At 40.3% G+C, this 20,531-nt stretch overlaps 1 protein-coding gene across 1 annotated transcript; it reads left to right on the top strand.

Moving 5' to 3' along the window:
- Positions 1-1,313: 1,313 nt before the first annotated feature.
- On the top strand, positions 1,314-18,212 carry TNFRSF8 (TNF receptor superfamily member 8; the record flags this gene model as incomplete). The annotated part of the gene is made up of 11 exons (XM_084300142.1): positions 1,314-1,503; positions 9,894-9,984; positions 12,459-12,584; positions 13,005-13,160; positions 13,263-13,356; positions 13,806-14,086; positions 14,298-14,408; positions 14,963-15,001; positions 15,855-15,883; positions 16,685-16,889; positions 17,968-18,212. Exons 1-11 carry the CDS (start codon positions 1,420-1,422, stop codon positions 18,210-18,212), a joined length of 1,461 nt encoding a protein of 486 aa, XP_084156268.1. The 5' UTR covers positions 1,314-1,419.
- Positions 18,213-20,531: the final 2,319 nt, after the last annotated feature.

Here is a 20,531-nt window from a genome sequence, read left to right as displayed (position 1 = left end):
ATTTTATAAATTGTGAAAATTGCCTAATGGCATAATATTGCACAAAATTAACATATTTTCTAGTCCATTATTTAATTAGGAAAAAGAAGAGTGTAATATATGGACTTTTAAATATTTAGTTGTCCCTAGACTGCAAAGGTGTATATACCACAATCAGCTTTTATAGATTAGAGAGCTTAGAAATTTAGAAGTAAGCTGATAAAATGATGAAAGGTGGGTAGATCTAAAAGTGTGTGTCACACAGCACTCTGAAAATGCCTGTTTTTTGTAGGATGCTATTTTTGAGACTGAAATAGAGGCAGATGTTTAAAAAGGGTTAGACTGTGAATTAAAGATATTTACATCATCCTAGGGGCCCTGTGGCATGCTCTCATCCTTAGTATTCTGTTGTGGTGGCATGGGGGCAGCTTTAAGAAAATCATCAATTATCCTACTTTCAGTCTTTTCTCATTTTTCTTTTTCTTTGTGGTGATAAGGGTGAGAAGAACCCAAAAGAAAACATGGGTGTGAGAATACAAATTTTCATTTTTTTCCCAGGCACCTCAGAAAGGTTTTCAAGGCAGGCTGCCCTTTTTTGAAGTGGCTGACTTTTACTTTTGACAAAACTTTTAGGGCAGATAAGAAACCTGCATGACACCTTAAACCAACTGAAATCTTTCCAGGCATCAGAGCCACAAAGCGTTTTCCAGAATAGCAAAGCAAGGAGCCAAAATGACAGGTATCAGTCCAAGGGTTGACTGTCAGTAGCAGGAATTGATCTCAAGTGGGACTGGATGCTCAAAGATGTATTCTCAAGAGGTAGCTCTGCAGTATGTTGGTGTTCAAATTGCAACATGCAAAGCCTAAACCTTCACTGAGTAACCCCAGGTGGTTGTGAGTTTTCACATGCTCATTCAAACAGGAACAAAATGACTGTACTGAACTACTGAGTGTGTTTCTTACTGAGAACTCTTTTGAGTCTTGGTTGCAGTTCTGAGAGCGTGGACAGGGCAGGGCTTGGACTCATGCCTGGCTCTGGGGAGGTGAAGTGCTCGCTGGGGGCAGCGTAGATGACTCAGGAGTCCGTGTTTCTGCGCAGCCAGCCACGTCCCCAGATAACAACCTTGATGCATGCAACTGACTCAGAAACCCGACGGCTCTGGGGCTAGTGATTGACGTGGTTTTGTTTTGTGTGTGCTTTTTTTTTTTTTTTTTTTTTAATTTTACTTTACTTTCTTGGGCAGCCCCTTTCTTCCAAATTGTTTTCTCGGTGTGATTGAGTCTCAAAGTCTGTTGCCTGCATGTCTTGAACAGCTGGAGTGATTCTGGACTGAGAAAGCAGACACTGAGCAAGGCTGGGCTGGACCCTGGGAAGACTGCAGACTTCAGGAGAAGCAACATGTCTGTCTGACCTGCGATGCTGGGAGCTCAGGAAAGCTAATGCCACTGCAGATGGCTTCTTGCAGCCTTGTACCGGGACTGTGGCTCCTGCTGCTTCTTCAGGATATCCAGGGAGCCCCACAGGTAAGGCAGGGTGCTATCAGGATCCTGCAGCCCTGGTGGACTAAATAGGACCTAGGAGAGATTTGGGGCAACCCTGGGATGCAGGGCAATTCTGCCCACTACCTGTATGCAGGGTAGTAGGTATGTGTAGAAACAGGCTATGTGCAACACAGGGTGATAAAGGTATAAAGCAGAGCTGTCCCAAAGCAGCCAGGAGAGTTTGCCCTCTCTGGGAACCCTGCAGGCAGAACCAGGGGATAGACAGCTGTGATTTGCACGTTTTCTTGGCATTGCTAGTGTCACTGCACCTCCAGGCATGTCACAGCTAGGAAATGAGAAAGATTTCATCTAGGGATGGAGGACTGCTCTCATTTGTTTTGGGTGAATCACTTTTACTTTTGCCCAGAGGGCCAGGTGCTCTCAGGCAGATTCCCTGCAGAACTTGGCTTGGCGGGCTTTTGCTTTGCTACTGTGAGTCAGGGCTGGCAAAGTGAAAGGTGTAGAGGCAAACAAAACAGCAAAATACCTTCCTCTTTACACCCACCCACCCCTCTGACACTGACTTCCCCATGAATGGGCTATCAAATTGAGATAAAATAGACATAGCCCACTAGTCACACTCAGCTGATGCTGTAGGTGCAAGATAGGTTCCTGCTCAGATCATATCGTCTCTTGTGCATTTGTTCCCCCATTCCGCCCTCCTTACCCCTCCTCTGCTTCCTCCCCAGTGGATCATATGGCAACGAGCCCTTGGTGCCTGGCATAAATCCAGGTGGTTTCCGTGGCTGACACTTATGCACGCATGAGAAAAAGAAAAAGGTCAGTCACAGAGGCTCTTTGCATAGGTAAAGTCAGTAGGTAGCTTATTGCCTGCTGGGTTGGATCCTGAAATTGGCCATTTCCCTGGCACTGGAAATATAAACCTATCCTAGCTTAAGACACTTGTCTGTGTATTGTAAATGAATGATATAGCACATCGCATGGGCTATATCACAGGAGATTTTTGGCAAGAAACTGACTCCAGTTAGATCTTTGAAAGTAACCAAGTCTGCATCCTTTTCATAGATGTTTGAAAAGGCTCCTCGTGACTCTTTTGGTAAGAGTAGGAGTTTGCCCTGGTGTCTTTAGCTGTAAATTCCCCTCCCACATGGCAAGCTTGCTCTACTTTGCTCTGGTTTATCTGCCCTGCCTCCATCTCCATCCTGAAGTACATCAATCCCTCTGTTCTACAGGATTATAGCCTGCAGTCTTTACTCATCTGACAAGTACCTAGGAGGACATTCAGATTAATTTGTCTAGTCTGCTGAATGCTAACTGCTTTAGGAGAAAGGTGCTAGAAAAAAAAATGGCATTTGTGCATTTGACATCACTTGTCAAAAGTGATGTCAAGAGTTTTGTTCACGAAATGAAAAGGGCAGAGAGAAAATTTGGTTTTCTAATACTCACTGTCAACTTTCAAACTCATAACAAAATCACCAGTTATCTGGAATAAATACGTAGATCTTGGTGGGATAAGCAGTTGGCTTCTCGCTATCTTTATTGCATCAATCACAGCAAACTTGGCTTTTGCTGCTAGTGGAGTACAAGTGATACTATGTAATGCAAGCAAGTCACAGCTTACTGGTTGTATTTTAAACCATATTCCACCTCAGATCAACCTGCAGTTTGGGATTTGGTTGTTTTAATTTTCAGTTAGCTCTCACTTGTTCATGTCTCTTCTGTTGAGCATAAAGCTTGACTACCTGAAGTCTTAGATTATCAGCTTCTTTCTTTCATACTATCAGAATTTGGTTAGAAGCTTGAAAGGGAGTCAACTGTTTTGCTACAGTATTACTCAGTTCTAGAACAGCCAATACTGATAACTTTTTTTTTTTTTTTACCGTAATATGCTTTCTTTCTGACTTACAGCTTATTTGTAGCAAGCTGATTTCTTGCTCTGCCTCACCATCACTTTTTCTCTATGAGCTCAAAAGACCATAAATAAATGAGTCAAACCTTACCCTGACTGAATTGTAGAGTAGCCCACTGAATTCAGCACTGTCTTTGCAATGGCCATTACTTAAATTGAAATAGCAAATGTGTTTGTAGTTTCAAGGATAGTGAGAAGACCCCCAAAAATTATATTTTCTAAAATAAGTTCTCAAAAACAAACACTGAAAAAGGAAAATGCTTTGTATCAAATATGTCTGTGGGTTTTTTATTATGGGGCATTAATTAGAAGCATTTTAAAGAAAGACAAAAAAAAGAAAAGCGGTGGTGAAGGGGGGTTGGCCTGATGGGTCAATGAAAGAACAAGGCCAAGGGATCCCTGGCCATCCCTTTGTAGAGCAATCCAAACTGTTATGAATTGTAGTCTTTTCTTTTGGAAAACATATTCCAGCTCATGCTAAATCAGGTACCTTTCTTTGACTGCAGTCATAGAAGGGTTCATGAAATTCAGTCTCTATCTCCCTCCAATTTAACCGGATGCTAAACTGAATTGAAGAGCTCCTGGTATTGGAGCAAAAGCAGGCACAAAGTACTAACCTGATAGAGACGTGTGGCTTGTTCAAGTTTGTTCCAAAAATGTGAATGGGTTAACATCATTATGGTAGGCTTTCTGCTACACCAGCACTTGTTTACTGTAACAGCTTACCTTCTTGTTCAAATATTTATCTGTTCTTCTACAACTGTCATAAAGACGCAGTAACTCTACACTGTGTCCTCAAGTCCAATCCAGATCAAAAGAATTCTGATATAGCAGATCCAGAAATTATATCCGCGAGGTTTCATGGTGTGTGTGTGCACAACAACAGTCACGCAAAGGGGAGGCCCTGCTCCTGGCTACACAATGCCACCGACTCTCCTGCCCTGAGTGAAATGAATGTGCAGCCACAGGGTGCATTGTTCCACTGCAGTAACCCTCTGAAAATCCAACTTCACCAATTCTAACAGCAGTTTTCATTCAAATCAGCTCCTACAACTGATTCACGCTCTGAAAACATAGTTGGCCTGCCTTAAACAGTCAAGGAGTTAGAGGGGAAGGAAAACGTGTGTAAAAAGCAAGAGAGGAAGTGGGATTGCATCCTGGGATGGCAAAGAGATTAACAGGATTAGCATAATTGCAGTAGACATGTATTTCCACGTTGCTGGCCCATTCTTAGCACAGATCCATTCATACAGTTTACTCAAGCAGCAGGAAGCACAAAGACCTGCTCTCCATCAATGTAGGATTCCTCACCCCCAGCCCCCAATACTGCTGTGATCTTTCTTGAATGTTAAAGTTTTAGTATTTTACATACATACTAAAAGAACTTTACAAGTAGAGATAGAGGTGTGGTGGTTGTTTGTTTTTTTTTCTCTCACTGGTTGATTTTACTCCCAGATTACAGGTACGGGCCAGGCAGGATATAAGGATTTGAAAGATTGCAATGGCATATTTATATACATGGCTTTTTGACTGTTGGACAATACTACATACCATTGGGATAAAACTTGGTGTTTCTTCTGAACTGTTTGCTTCCCTGTTTTTCAGGGAACACTAGAAGGTGTCACAGATGCTGCCTTAAAAAGTGAAATTGTGCTAGGATTTTGAATTTCTCTGGGTAAAGATGCTGAGTCCTGTTTCTGTCTGTCTTGCGAAATGTGATATTGCAGAATTCTGCCCTTGCAGAAATGAGGACAGTAACTTCTCTTTGTTCTGTAAAACTTAGTGGAGGTTTCCTTGATGAAGCAAAGCCACAACCTAGTTGCTGATGAATATGAATTATACCACATTCTTCGGGGTTTCTAGGCATTCCAGGAAAAGGTGGGAACTATCACATCCACATTCTTCCCACAAAATAAGCATTAAGAAACAAAAATGATTAAGTGAATCTCTTCTCACTGACTAATTGACTATTTCTAAAAGTGTTTTGGAGCCAGGGGAAATAGCACCAGAAATATACCAGAAATGTCTTAATGCTAAGGTTTCTGTTGGCAAGGAGAGCAGTGAATGTATAATGCACTTTTCTTTCCCATGTCACATTCTTGAGCTCTCGTATTATAAAGCACCACTTTTTACATGAGTTTTTCCCTTTTCTCCTCAGTGTCCTCATGATTCCTTCCCTTCTTTTAGGTGATGCCTGTTCTGATTAAGGCATGATAAGAGGGACATTTTCTTTAATGGCTACCATCAACTCAGTCACAATTCTGGAAACCCAGCAGAGCAGACTCTCACAGCTGCAGCTGTTGGTAACGCAGCTCAAAACAGGTCTAGCCTCAGTATGTATGCTGGGGAGATCAATGCTGCTGCCACTGGTGGGAATTTTCCTCAGAATTTCCCTCACCTAAAAAGAATCAGTATTTGCCGTCACCAGATTCCTTTATAGCTGCAGTGTAACAGGACAACTTCTGAGAAAATTGCTTACCCGCTTTGGACTGGACAGATGGTTTTCTGTTCCACTGGAAAAGCTTGAGAGAACACAAGGTATAAATTCTGCTGTAGTAAACTAACGTAGCCTAATAGGCGTTGGCTTCACCTTAGCAATTGAACTACTAGCAGGATAAGAAGTGTTTTCAGCGCTAATGGTGACTGGCATTATGCATTCTGTCCTGGAACAGTGAAAGAAACATGCAGTAAGTATTTTGCAGCCCTTACAAATTCGGATGGATTAGGTGGTTGAAGTCTAGATTTCTGCCATTAAGAAGCAGCCAACAGTTGAGGAACGAACCACCCCTTCTGCCCCCAAGAACCAAAAAAAAAACAAAACACAACAAAAAAACCCACCACCAACAAAAAAACCCTCCACCACCAAAAAAAAAAACAACAACACAACGCATTAGTCCTATCACTTTGAATCTTCCTGCAGAGTGATCTAAGGATTTAAGATACTGGTCAAATCAAGAACATGCAGCTTTCCAGAAGTACTGAATCATGAAGGGAGAGAGGCTGGTAAAGCTGCAATCCAGAATCTCCTGTGCTTCTTGTTGAATTGTTTCCAGCAATCTCTTCCTAATTTGAGCTCCTGAGCTCATCAAAATCTCAGAAGTCAAACAAGCTAACTTCCTACTGCAAACTTGCACCCTAACTGTAGAAGAGATATAAGACGTGGTATTTTGCATGTGGGAAGAGTAGTTACAGGTGGTGAAACTGAGGTAATTTACATATTCAGTCACTGAGTGGGTAACTTACCTCAGTTCTGGCCTTTTGCTACCCACTAATAATGCATATTTTTCTTCCCTTTCTACATATGTTTAGCTTGCTACCTTTCATTTTAGTTCACTTATTACTCTGACATTGATTACACACAGAAAAATAAAACTATTACATTATCTTTTTATGACTGACATTTCTTAACTTTTTCCCAAATGTAGCCTAATCAGTCAGATCTGTTTAGAAACTTAGATGGCATCATCATTTTATGGAAGACTGGCATCTTTTGAGACCTTGGCCATTCACCTCTGCCATTCCTTCAAGGCATGTTCTTTGGGCACTGATTTGTTTAATTCCTCCACAAACTCATGGGAGTTTAGGGTGGAGAGTGGTCTTATGGAAAGATTTTTTTATTCTATATGAGACATGAAAATTTCAAATTGAGTTTACAAAAGACATTTTGCAGGTAGCTGTGAATTAGAAGTGGTGGGCTCAGAAGGTGGTTTCTCAGACATAGAATTGTGCATGTTATGATTTGTTAAAATGACCTTTTACAGCAGAACACCTTGGGGTTGCCTTGTACAGGTGGCTGCAGAGCTGTGTTTTTAACTGGATGCTTCACAGCAGCATTTGTTGTGAAGCTACAGGTGTTATGGAGTACGTTACGGAGTATCTAGTAGGCTGTAGTATATAGCTGCCCTCTTGTGGAAGGAAAAAAATTGTTGAGGACTTTCATATGCATATTTACATAATTGTGCAGTAGTTACATGTAATTCAGGCAGTAATTTATCCCAGCGCTAGCATCAGGGGAAAATTCATAATCCCGGTTTGCACCACATTACCTATGAGCTGCGTCTTGTCCTCAGCTCAGGATTTCAGTATTTTAGTCAGGATCACTTTTTAAAAAGCAGCTCTTCGGTCACACTTGTAGGCAGAGATTATTCCTTTAGCCCCCTAAAGAGGCAATTACACGATCTGTAAGTTTATATGCTGTAGGTTTACATGTTTATATCATTCAAGAATTGTGTCCCCATTCTGATTTAAAGTTCAGCATCATTTGAAGCCAGAGTTGGTTTTCTAGTAGAGCAAGGAAGAGAAGATCAGTTTTTTGTGGTAGTGTTTTACAGATCTTAAAGAGAAACTAATCCGGGATAATTTACATATAGCAAGGATGCTGTTGTTTCTTAAGTTTTCTCTGTAAAACTAGTCAGTCCACTTCATACCCCTGAAATGACTCCTAAATAATCCTGTGTGTAAGTGTGACTGGTCTCACTGTGTCATTTCCTGTTATTTAATTTAGTCTTAGATGGCTGGCTAACCGGGGTGCTTCTACACGCCGATGAAAGGAGATTCCACTTCCTTTTCCTATAGTCTGAGGCTTCCTCTTAAGAAAAGACAAATACAGGGTACACATTTGTCAACTTGACCTGAGTCGGGCTGAGCAACCAGATCTCTGCTATTTCCCCCATACAGTAAGGTAGAAAAAAGCGCTTTGTAGGGAGGCTCTGTGGCCTCGTGGTTAGTGCACATATGTGAGGCAGGATTTCTCAGTTCTGTTATCAGAGCTCAACGAAATTTAATGGTTTCAGTGTGTTTCTATTTCTTGTACTTCTGTTAATTTCCTCCTCGACTGAAAGTTCCTGTTTTCTCATACAACTTGGGGCAAGTTATTTAACTGATTTATTTATTTATTTGCTTATGGTCCAGCCATGAAAAGAACAACATGTTAAACAGGAGACTGTGGTTTTGAGATCAGTTAGTAAGATTCTGCACGGCATACAAAGGCAGTAGGAGACACTAGGTATTCTTTTTGAGGCTGGTGGGAAATTCACCTTCAGAAGGTGGGATGTACATTTCTTAAAATATTTGTTAACTGTCCTACCAGTATCCTGTGGGAAAATCTCTGGAGAATCTGCTGATTCAGTCTTTACAGAAAAAAGGTTGCCGGTTATATCTTGCAGCAAATAATGAAAATGAAATTATCAGATATCAATATTTGTAGGGGATTATTAGGGGAGATGCCAAATTCAAAAATCAGACTTTCTCATCAGAAAACCTGTAGTGCTGTAATTTCCCACAGTCCATAGTCACCCTGCTGTATGCAAATGAAGCCTTATTCTCTGCTTTTTGGTACAGTTCAGAGCAGAGTGATTTTTTCTAAGCTAATATTAGAACTGTTGTGGCTTTTTTTATTTTTAATCTAAACAAGTATCAGTTATGTAATCAAATTGAGGGTTGCTCATGAAAACCTTCACTCACAAAAGAAGTGGGATTAATTATTTGAATAAGGGCTTCACTGTGTGAATAAATATTTGTAGCTTTATTACCAAGGCAAAACCCACCTGTTCTTAGTGTAGGATTTGTCCCCAGATGAAAAGTGAGACAATGTATTGGTTTACAGTAAACATATCTTTAGGTTGCTAAACTCAGATGTTATGAATGGATAAATAACTGAACAGAAAGATTTGTTTGCTGCATTGATAAATAGTGTGAGAGCAGCTAAGCACAGTAGGGGAAACAAACAGGAAGAAGTATGAAAACACAGATTCAAAGATGCCTAGAAGTACAGATGTGTAGGGTTAACAAACATGACAGGATATGAATAACCAATATACGAACAACTGCAAATATAAAGAATGAGCTTTGTGGGTTACAGCCAATTTAGCTAGCCTTAGGTGATGTTCACTATGGCACCACTTCTCATTTCTGTGCAGAGCTGGAAATCTATTACAGATATTTGGGGATTCTGTTTTTTATTTTCTAAAAAGTTTTTAAGTCAAGATGGGATCATTTTAAGGACAGTGATTTTTAGCCTTTTTTCATCTGTTAACTGCAACAAGGTTTTTAAAGGAGAGGTAGACTGCTACACAAACTTACCTTGGTAAGCTTTACTATCTTGTACCTAAGTTTCAAAGAGTGTCTAGAGCATTGGCTGAAAACCATTTTGATAGAGCAATGCCACTACACATTTTATTGCATGAAACAAGGAGTTAATTTCTCAGCTCTGAAATGCTTGATGAAAAGGTCAGGCCACAGTATTCATTCCGTATGTTTGAATCACTTTCAGAGAAAAGAGCCCGCTAAGTGAAGATACATACTGGATCATTGCTAAATACACTGAATATTACAATATTTGCTTAACTTTATGGACAGCAGTTATCTAGATGTTTTAGAGGATGGTTGAATTGTCAAAAATCTGTAGGCTTTTCCCTACCATTTGTAGTCACCATAATTCGAGACCAATGCTGGATCTGCCCTAATTATTTTCTAATTGTGTCTTTTCTGTTTAAATTTCTAGCCATCGCTCGCCTCATCTCGTTCCTGTGATACACACAAGAATTGGTTCTATGATGAAACTTTACAAAGGTGCTGTTACCGGTGCCCCTCAGGTCAGTATGTTTATGATGCAGTCAAATTAACATGGAGCCTTTCTCATAGACGTAGTATGAACTGGGTATACCTGCAGAATTGCGTTTTGACCCTGAAGTGCAATTTTGTGAACCATGATCTGGTGTGGATCCAGATGGGAATTTGTTCTCCACTTCCCTGCTCCTGTTCAGTCTGCATTCAAGCAGTCTAAATTGCAAACAAGATAACTTGCAATTATTATTTTTTTAGTTGATTGACACTCAGAAGTAGCTAGAAGTAGCAGGTGTAAGAATTAATTTCAGTTTGCCTCAGGGTATGAAGTAGCGTAATGATATTAGGCTGAAGATGTTTCTGATCAGAGACACAAAGTATAAAGTGATTGTGCAGAAAATCTGTCATTGTCCTAATATTCAAACCAGTTTAGAAAGCATCTCACATGGGGAATGGAACATTCGCTCATCAGGGGACAGAGTGAGCTTTGCCAGATGCTAGCTGTGAGTCGGAGGCATATGAGCTCAGAAGCAGGAAACATCTTAGAGAGACAAGGGTTCTGGAAATGTCTGAAACGCTGTGGGTGGGACATTTGGTGGTACTTCACCATCATCAGTCTCTTCTTTCAGAAATGTTTTCTCTTCTCTCTCTCTCTCTCTCTCTCTCTCTCTTCTCTCTTTCTTTTTTTGGAAAGGAAATTTTTGACATTTATATGTGCTCTAATAATACAGAGAGGTTTGGTGCTTGGTTGCTAGCATTTGCATGCTAGGGACATCCTGTATTGCTTCTGGGGACATCACTAGAATCATTCAGAAAATGTATGAGAAAGCAAGACCAAGGGATGGAGAAAACTGGTCCTGTAAGAGGAAAAGGGGCAAGGACTCTGAGCCAGTTCCAAGCAAAGAAGCTCTTTTCTCCTTTAAAACCATACTTTGCAAATCCTAATGTCTGTCTCAGACATCTTTTGCCATCCTCCAGGGTCTCCTTTACAACAAAAACTTATAAGAATCTTTTTTCATTTTAATCTTCCGCTACTCCTTCAGACAATAACACATTCATATCTGCTACTAACTCAACTTCTCGTTGCAAAGAGTAGCTTTTCTAAAATTCCATTTACTCCAAGTGGATGTATTAGAGTCTTGATGCAGTCTGGCTTTACTTTCCTTGGTGTTCCAACCTACAGATGTAGAGCTTTCCATCTGAGCACACTGGCTCAAGTGTAAGCCAAATCATCTGTTTCAAAGTTAATTTCAAGCTCAATTTCAATATAAACTTTAAACCAAACCTCATAAGATAATTCTAATTGATTTCTACAATTGCCACATTTCTTCTCAGGTGCTTAATTCTTCTTCAGGTAAAATGACACTTCATACCTTGGACACCAGAAGAACGTTGTCTTTCTGTTCATCACAGAACAGAAAAAAGCCCCCTCTCAAAGGGAGGAATAGAGACTTTCACATGAAATAATAATGTTGCACCTTTCTTCTGTTTATTTTGTTTATATTTTACCTTTTATCTTTTCTTGTTATTGTTGTTCTGGGGGCTGTTGTTGTTGTTTTTGCTTTTAGACTCTAAATCAGATATCTAACTCTATGAGATAGTATTGCATTCAACACTGAATATCATTTCCTCCTCACAGTTAACAGCAAATCCTCAGGAATGAATGAACACACGTATTCTAAAAAGGAAAACACTTGTTTCGTCTACTTACTTCCAGTACATTTTTCTGTACATACAATTGCAGCTGGTATTCCTTCTGCTTGGGCTTTGATCTGGTTGTTGAGCTATTAACACAGTGAAGGACAGTACCAGAAGATATGACTGGACAAGCTTCAGAGCTTGTCTACTTGGGGCACACATCCCCCAAGAGAGGGGGAAATTTGCTGTTTCATGTGTACAGGAAGTCTCAAATAACTATAGTTCAAGCTTTTGGGACATTGTGGGAGGAGGAAGGAAATAACACACACGTGGAGGTAACTTGCCTGCAGCTTGAGTGCTGAGATTCAGACCACTCCAGCAATCGTCCCCAACCTTCAAAAGGAAATCTCAGACAAGTAGTTTTGAGGAAGTATGAGTGATGTGTTTTAAGCTTGTCTGGTCATATTTGTAGGGCCAAATATAACATAGCTGGTTTTACTTATACTCCCACACCATGCTTGCCAAAGCAAATAGTAGGTGAGTTATTTTCCTGCCAGGTCTTCCATGCCTGTGGTTAATTAACCCTTTACAACTGAGTGATGCAGTCTGGTGCTGAAAGTGGGATATATTTCTCTCCTGTTTACTACCCATGAAACATTCAACTCTGCCTATCTTTATGTTGCTGTTTTAGCTTTTCCTTTTGCTTCTGCAGCTGTCACTTTTCCTTACCATTGTGGTTTAACCTTACAGGCAGCTAAGCACCACACAGCTATTCACTCACACACCCCTGCCCCAGTGAAATGGGCATGAAAACTGAGGAGGTTTCTGAACAGGTATCCTTCACATTTTGTTTTTCTTTCTCCAGGGTATGCTAAAAGGAAAGCCTGTCCCATGGACCCAGCTGAAGACTGCATGAGATGTGGACCTGAACAATATCTGAACGAAGAATCCCAAAAGCCACATTGTGATGCTTGTGTGTCATGTACAAAAGGTAGTTGATTTACTTTTTATCACACATACTTTACTATTAGAGCCACTCTAAATATTCTCTTTATTAGCATTTTATTAATTTAGAATTTCCAGCAGCAAAGTTATCTGTCCTTGGCTACTGCTCTAGAGAGCAGAATGCTACCTTGCACATAACGAGTACCACTTCTTGTTTGGCCTGGGACTGCCTGAAAATTCTGGCATCTAATGCCATCCAAGTCTGATTTCTGCTTTCCATCTTCTATTACAAACTGTTGTCTACAGCTTTGTCCAATTGTGCATGATTTAAATTGCCATCGCAAAGAGTGCCAGCAGTCCGTTCTGCTTCCCAAGCCTTTGAAATGGTGTTGCTCAGCTTTGCCTCCTGCTTTGCCTTTCCCTTGCAGGGTGATTGTTTGCTACTCCATCTGTTTCTTTCCTGCAGAATCTGACCTTGTGGAGAAAGTGCCCTGCTCCTTCAATTCTAGCCGTGTGTGTGAGTGCCGACCAGGTCTGTTCTGTCAGACTGCTGTTAAGTACACCTGCATGCGATGCCAGCAGCACACTGCTTGCAAGCCTGGTTTTGGAGTCAAAGTCAGAGGTAGGAATTCCTCCCTATCTAGTTTGTCTTTTCTGATCTTGGCCATAGTCCTGGACCTATGGCATTTTTGTTAGTCAGTCATCAGTCATTGTTTTCATTCAGGCACCTCAACAACTGATGTTGCTTGTGAAGAATGCCCCCCTGGGACCTTCTCTGACCAAACCTCCAGCACTGACATCTGCAAGCCCCATACTGAGTAAGTCCATAGCTTTTTGAAGTGTTTAACTGATTAGCTGAAGCTAATAAAAGACCCGAAGGGACTCCTGTCACTTCTTCTGGTGCAAAGTATACAAATTCATTTTAGAGGCAATGGGGTAGCTTTGAGCCTATGTGCAGAGTTTTGAAGGCCCCTCGTTATGCTTGTTGCACAGCTCGATACTGAAGGAAGGAAGGACTCTCCCTTGCCTCATTTTCTGCTCTCTGCATATGGTTAGTTTATATACGCAAGTGATTTTCAGGTTTGCATCCAGGTTAAGGATCAGTGCCACAGAGGTGAGATGGAAGTTAATGACTTCCTGACCAAAAGCAATAAATGTACATGGTACAAAAACGACCGAAAGTGATGTTTGCTGTATAGAACACCTTAATATATATCAGAGCATTTTCTGTCAGTGCTGATACACTGTTCTCTCTTTCATTCCCTAGCTGTGCCAAGTTAAACAAAGTAGCACAAAGCAAAGGAAATGCCACACATGATGAGGTTTGCCTGGACCAGTTGCCCACCTACCTCACCCCAGGCACTTTCTCCACCAGATTCAGCAATGAAACAAATAACTCTGACCTACTGAGGCTTGAGGCAAACTTGGTCACTATTTCTAGTGCTCTTTTAAGTGCTGCAACAACTGAAAACCCCAGTTCTACTCCCAAGGAGAATGCTCCGGCTGGTACTCTTCCCACCTCAGACAAGGGGGAGACAACAACAGGAGGTAACGAAGATTTACTCTTTCTAGCATATTTTACTTGTACGTATCTTTAGTAAAAACAATTTTTATGTGAGAGCTTCCTGCAAAACCCTTATGACTTTTAAAATTATATCCATCAAACACACAGATCTGCTGAAAGTAGGCAGTGCTGACAGAAAAGGCAGCACTCTGCCTCTTCTTGAAATCACTGTCCTCCTTTTCCCCTTCTGAGCAGTAGGTCTTGTTTGGGGAGTGGTTTTCTCTGTGATGCTGCTACTGGTGGGCATGCTGTTGTTTTGGAAATGGAAGATGTGCAAGAAACGAATCCTCATCCTCAAAGGAAAACGTGAGTTTTTAAAGCTGTAACACATAGCATGCTGTTTAACCTCCAAGGACACGCCACCTGGGAACTATAATATCCTAAAACTTTGCGGAGGCCAGTAGGGGAGATGATATTTACAAGCACCTGGTGAAGACAGGCCAAATGTTCTAGGCAATCTGTGCAATACGTTGGAGAACCTTAGAAAAAGACTGAAACAGCTGTTAGTTTATGGAGGAAGATGCGAAAAGCTGAGTGGGGAAATGGTAATGGGTGATTTTTTTCTCTCAGTGCAAACATATTAATATAAAAATCAATATTAAATGATGCCTGAAGTCTTTTGTGAGTATTTTCAGCTTCCTGGGAGTGGGCTGGACTTGGAACCTGTTTACTGATTGTGACTCTCTGTAGCTTTGCGTAGAGTTGCATGTGGGGTGTGCCTGCATAACTACATTCCCTCTTTAATAGAAAGCAGGATGTGCAATTTGTAGGTTGCTTGTAGGCCTTGTGGGTGTGGTAAACCTGTTATAGTCCCTGTGCTCCACGATGAGTTTTGTTAAATGAATGTTTTATTTTATCAGCACATCTCACTTCACACAAATCCAGGATCAGATCTGACGGTGAGTGACTGACTGACCAGAAATTGTAATACATATGATTAAAGAATAAATGGCTAGTCTTAATATGGAGTTTTAATTTATGAAACTTTAAAACATGGAACCAATTTAAGTCAAATGAATGTACCTGTAGACATGCAGAAGGCCAGTCCTGTGCAGGCAAATACTGCTGTGAATATGACAAGCCACTAGATGGCAATTTTTTCCCATTGCACCTGAGTGACTGGGTGATGCAGCAGTGTGGGGAGGCTTTGCTGGAAAAATGTCAGGTTCATTTCTGCGCACTCAAATATGGGAGATGTGTTCCCAAAAAAGTGGATGTTAGCCATAGCAATCTATACATATCTCCTGGATTACAGCCATTTTGCTTAATTAACTAATCCCCTCTTAGCATTTCCACTTCTCCCTTTTTCCCAGCTCTTTTCTTTCCCCAGTGTTCTCTTCCTCCACCCTTGCATAAAATCCCACCTTCTTTATATTACTGACCACACAATGACCTGATGCAACTTGTTAATCCAGTAGAAAGCTATTCACTTTTTATTTTTTGATTTATTTATTTTGATAAGACAGTCTTCTGCTTCTTTAGAAAGCTTAATCAGTTCATCATGGGATTAGGTGAACACCAGTTTTGGTGTGTGGAAAGTGATAGGACCTCACATGGTTGGCAGCAATGTGTCACTGCTTCACCTCACCCCTGCCATGGAAGTGTGTCCTCAGTGGTAAAGAAAGAAAGATACAGGTGAGTTAGGTTGTAGAGTAGTTTAGGACATGGGTGGGTGATATTTCAGAGAAAATATTAATGTTCTTGTGATTGCTGTGAATTCTCTTCTGATAATTTTTCTTCTTTCCATTGCAGGTTCTGATCTGGTGAATGGTATTCCGAAACAGATCCCTTTCTTTTCCAATGTAAATAACTAACAATATTTTTTAAATGTTCTGTTAAAAAGGTCTTTTTATTTGTCATTTTCTCTGTAACCTGTGATCCCCCAGGTGCAGAGATGAGACATACTAGGGATTGCTACTTTCATGTCTTGGGCTCCGTTTAATGTAGTGTTAAATAATGTATTTCTGCCAGTTTTGCTTCTGAAGGGAGTGTATAAATTTGGACAATATCTTCTTAAAGTTCTTCCTGAACCAAATCCCTTCAAATTCTTACTTCCAGAATCTACCGTTCTTACTGATGTTATATTCTTTGCTGAAAGGTGCCACTGAGCCTCAGTCTCCATAATGCAGCTGCTACTGTATTGCAGGGTAGCATGCTCTGCAACAGAGCATGCAGTATAAGACATGCAACAAAAAGTCAGAGTGACAAATAAGCAGATTTACAAAGGTTCATCAGAATCTAAATTGCAGACGAGGCAAGTTGAATTTCCCAAAGCATCCACTCAGGTTCAGGAAACTAGATTTCAGTGGAAGTAAGGTACATTCTTGCAAATCTCACAAAAAATAAAATAAAATCTGTGCATTTAGCTTAAGAATGCTATTTTTAAATATGGCCTTAAGTAATACAGGAACCTAATTCAAAGGAACTTAAGTTCCTCTGTCTGTTAGACACTTTGAAATTTTTTACTCCCTGTGACAGTGGTGCTGTTATGTTGTTCTGGCTGCTACAGAAGAATTCAATAGACCTGTTACAATGTTCTTTTTGCATTGACCCTATTTCTACTCGTCTCTTTGTATTTGCAGATCATGCTTACTACTGATCGAGGGCCAGAAGAGAAGGAGCTAATTGAAAGAAACCTTCCTTTGGAAACCAATAACAACTTGGTTTCCAGCACAGAAAAAGCTTATAGTCCTGATCTGAGTCTGACTGATGTGACACAGAGCAATGGAAATGCCCCAGATTGCCCTGTCGATTCTCGAGTGAGAGATCACACAAATAATCGAATTGGTAAGTCTTGCCTTTTTTTTTTCTTTTTTCTTTTTTTTTTTTTTCCAATTTTTAAGCCACAGGAACATAATATCATTCTGAAATTATTAGTAAGCTGGAAAATTATCTGAAGCTCTTAACAGAGCTGGTCCTGGACACTTGACGTTGTTTACCATATGCGGGTTGGGTTATTTCATGTGTGTGGGGTATGTATGTATGTATTTACTTATTTATTTATTGCTGTGAGTCAAATCCAAGGAGTTACAATGGCTAAGCTGATCCAGAACTGTTTTCTTAGGGTTGCTGGGATCCAGTCATGCTTTTCTAGAGAGCAAGAGGAGACAAAGCACAGAAAGAACAAGGAAAAGGAAAAGCAGAAAATGTATTTTCTGTTTTTAGTGCCACAGATCAGCAAAGATTTTTGTTATTATAAGCAGTTCAAAAAACAGGCTTTTGCAAAATGCCAGTTCCCTGAATTGGGAGAGAGAAGGCTGTCTGGGGAGGCAAGGTAGTCAAAGAAATGAAAACCAAAACTCCTTAGCATTCCCTACATTTCTGTACAGTGTTGAACTTTGCCCAAGGACTGCTTTTAATACAGTTATTTTTGTTTTTCAGAACAGCAGGAACATAAACATTGAACTATCCATAGCTATCTTCCCCAGATCCCAGTTAGTTGTTTCTTCTACAAGATTTTTGTGAATATCTTCCTGCCTTTTCTGATCTGTCTTTGTCCTGTAGTCCTTCAGCTTCATTACAGGAGGGCTAGAGCTACTTGATCTAGAATGGCCAGAGTCCCCATGGCAGTGATCCAAAACCACAGTGTGGCTTAAAATGAGCAGGCCATCTTTATCGCTCAGTATGTTCAATACTTTTATTATAAAGAGATAAAGAAATAGGCAAAATGTGTGAGTTACATAAGCTTTAGTGGGTTAGTGAATTCTGCGTTTTCACAGTGACAGACTTGATATGCATACCTCTGATTTTAAAAAAGAAGTAAATAAATGTTGCGTAACAAGTTAAAATTTTGCATGGAAAGGAACCATCTCTAGGGACAGCCATATTGTTACCTATGCTCAGCACTATTTTCTTTCTTCCTCAGAAAGCATATACATCATGAAGGCCGATACTGTTATTGTGGGGTCCATTTCAGAAGTGCCTGGTAGCAAGAACTGTGCTGCTAGAGGATGTGAAAGTGATGTTGATATCCAGGAAAACACGGAAGAGGAATTGGCGATGCACTATCCAGAGCAGGAGACAGAGTCTTTTCCAGGGAATGATGTCATGGTTCCTGTGGAAGAGGAGGGAAAGGAATTCCATCACCCCACCACTGCCACTGAAAAGTGATAGCCCACCAAGAAGGTGTGCAGCTACAAAAACACCCAGTGTGACACTAAGCCGAAATCTACAACAAGGGAGGCAAACACATAGTGTCTTAAATAATCTGAAAACTCATGTAAAACACCAAAAAACATTCAGACAAAGAGCACTATAACCTATTTCATCTAACTAATGAGAGGATTATCCAAACTGCTGGCCTTTGTAGATCATATCAAATATTTTCTCTTTCCCTTGCTCTCCCAGTATCATGCTGGAAACAAAGTTGAATCAAAGCTACAAAATTCAGAGGACTTCTGGATGCTAACTCAAATTTCACAGCTTGTTTTCTCTGTGTGAAGGACTGGATCAAAACCTACATTTGATTACTTCTATTAGCTATTAAAATTCTGGCCATAATTCCAAGTTAATCTTGACAACCAGCCACATTTCACGTATTGTTTCTGTTCTTTTACCAACACTTCCAATTTTGACGCAGATTTTGTAACATCCAGTATTTTTTTAAGGTCTCCGCTCTTGAATGAAAGTGATGATAATTTCAGTTTTCACTAACAAATAGGACTCTTGCCTTGTGGACTTCATAAGGAAACAGGATCAACAAGCTTGGAAAACAGAATGCAAATAAAACTAGTTGAAGTCCATTGTACTTTAGGCCAATCCTTCTATTTTTGTCACATCTGATTCATGTTTCTAGACTATTTCAAATCGTTAGTAAGCACAGAAAATGGACTCTTCTAATGGAAGCCAAACTAGCTGAACATTTGGATGTTGAATGAACTATGGGTTTAGGCCAACGTGAAATCTATAAAAGGGGAAATAAGAAAAACTTTTTCTATAAAAAATGAAGGACTGAAAAATAGGCTAGCAATTACTTCTTGTCACATTGTCAGTATCTGCTTGCTTTAGAAAAATTGCTCATAATCATCAGAGTGACACTGAATTGTATATGTTCTTTAAAATAATTCTGTTTGGTTTTGTGGTCAACTGCCTTGTGTTACGCAGTTTCTCAAAGTTCATGCTGCTTGTTTGATAACTGTAAATGTAATAGTGCTGACTATGTTTTTGCACAGGACAGTGGAAAATGAGCAAGATGACAAAGTGTGCCTTAACAGTAAAAAAAGGAACCACAAAAACAATTACTTGCTTTGTAGTTTTACCCTGGACAGAGTACTGTAATAACAGCTGTGCAACTTCAGTGTCTTTTGTCTTAGAAGAAACAAAAGGAACGTAAAGGCGTACAAAACACCTTCCTGAGCAAGACTCCCAGTACAAGTTACCTACTGTTTTATCTGTGACAGTGGCAGTAAGAGATGCTATTCAGGGAGAGAACATAAGCCCAGTTAATATCTGCTGTTTTCATTCCTTGTACTTCTGCAACATCAGCTGTAATTGGATTAAGGCTGTTAAAGAGTTTGTCCCAGCCTTTAGAATTCCTTTTGTTGCCGTTAATTTTTCATACCTCTTCTGAATTTCCTGGTATAATCTTCCTCCACAATCACTCTGTGACAACAGATTACAGATAGTTTCAATTCACCGTGTAAAGTACTTCTACTGTTTTTAAGATGACCTCTATTCAGTGAGTATCACTAGTTCTTGTGTTACAGAATTTAGTGCAATACTTAGTTGCCGTTATAATACTTGATTGTACCCTCCTCAGCATCCAAGCTGAGTTCCTATCTTTTTATATTTCTTGTGTAAGTGATCTGATCCACTGCCTTGGTGATTTTAGCTGACCTCTTCCTTATCTCCTCTAACTTCACTATGTTCTTCTGGAGATCTGGACACCAGAACCATGTACTGCACTTAAGAAGAGGGTATGCCAAGGTTTTAAATGCTGGCAAAATTATATTTTTTATTTTGTTCTTAGCACCTTTGTAGATGATGCCCAGCATATACATGTATGTTTTTCTGGGGTGTGAGGGGTGGGGGCTGTCCTTGCACAGATGATTTCAGAGAACCATCAAGAATGATTCCAAGATCCCTTTTCTGAACCGTAATTGATAGCTACTAATTCAGCATCAAGCAGGCCTGGTTTAGATTATATTTTCCTGAATCATATCATGGTTTGGTTGGAGGGACTTTCAAGATCATCTAATTCCAACTCCCCTGCCATGGGCAGGGACACCTTCCACTAGATAAGGTTGCCCAGGGCCTCATCCAGCCTGGCTTTGAACACTTCCAGGGCTGGGGCATCCACAGCCTCATGGGCAGCCTCTGCCAGTGCCTTGCCACCCTCATAGTGAAGGTTTTCTTACTTGTATCTAATCTAACCCTACCCTCTTTCAGTTTAAAGCCATTACCCCTTGTCCCATTGCTACGTACCCTTGT

The sequence above is a fragment of the Netta rufina genome (assembly GCF_964035555.1).
Source record: "Netta rufina genome assembly, chromosome: 22".
NCBI lineage: Eukaryota > Metazoa > Chordata > Aves > Anseriformes > Anatidae > Netta > Netta rufina.
Note: the sequence above shows the minus strand (reverse complement) of the source record. Positions and strands in the feature narration are given on the sequence as shown.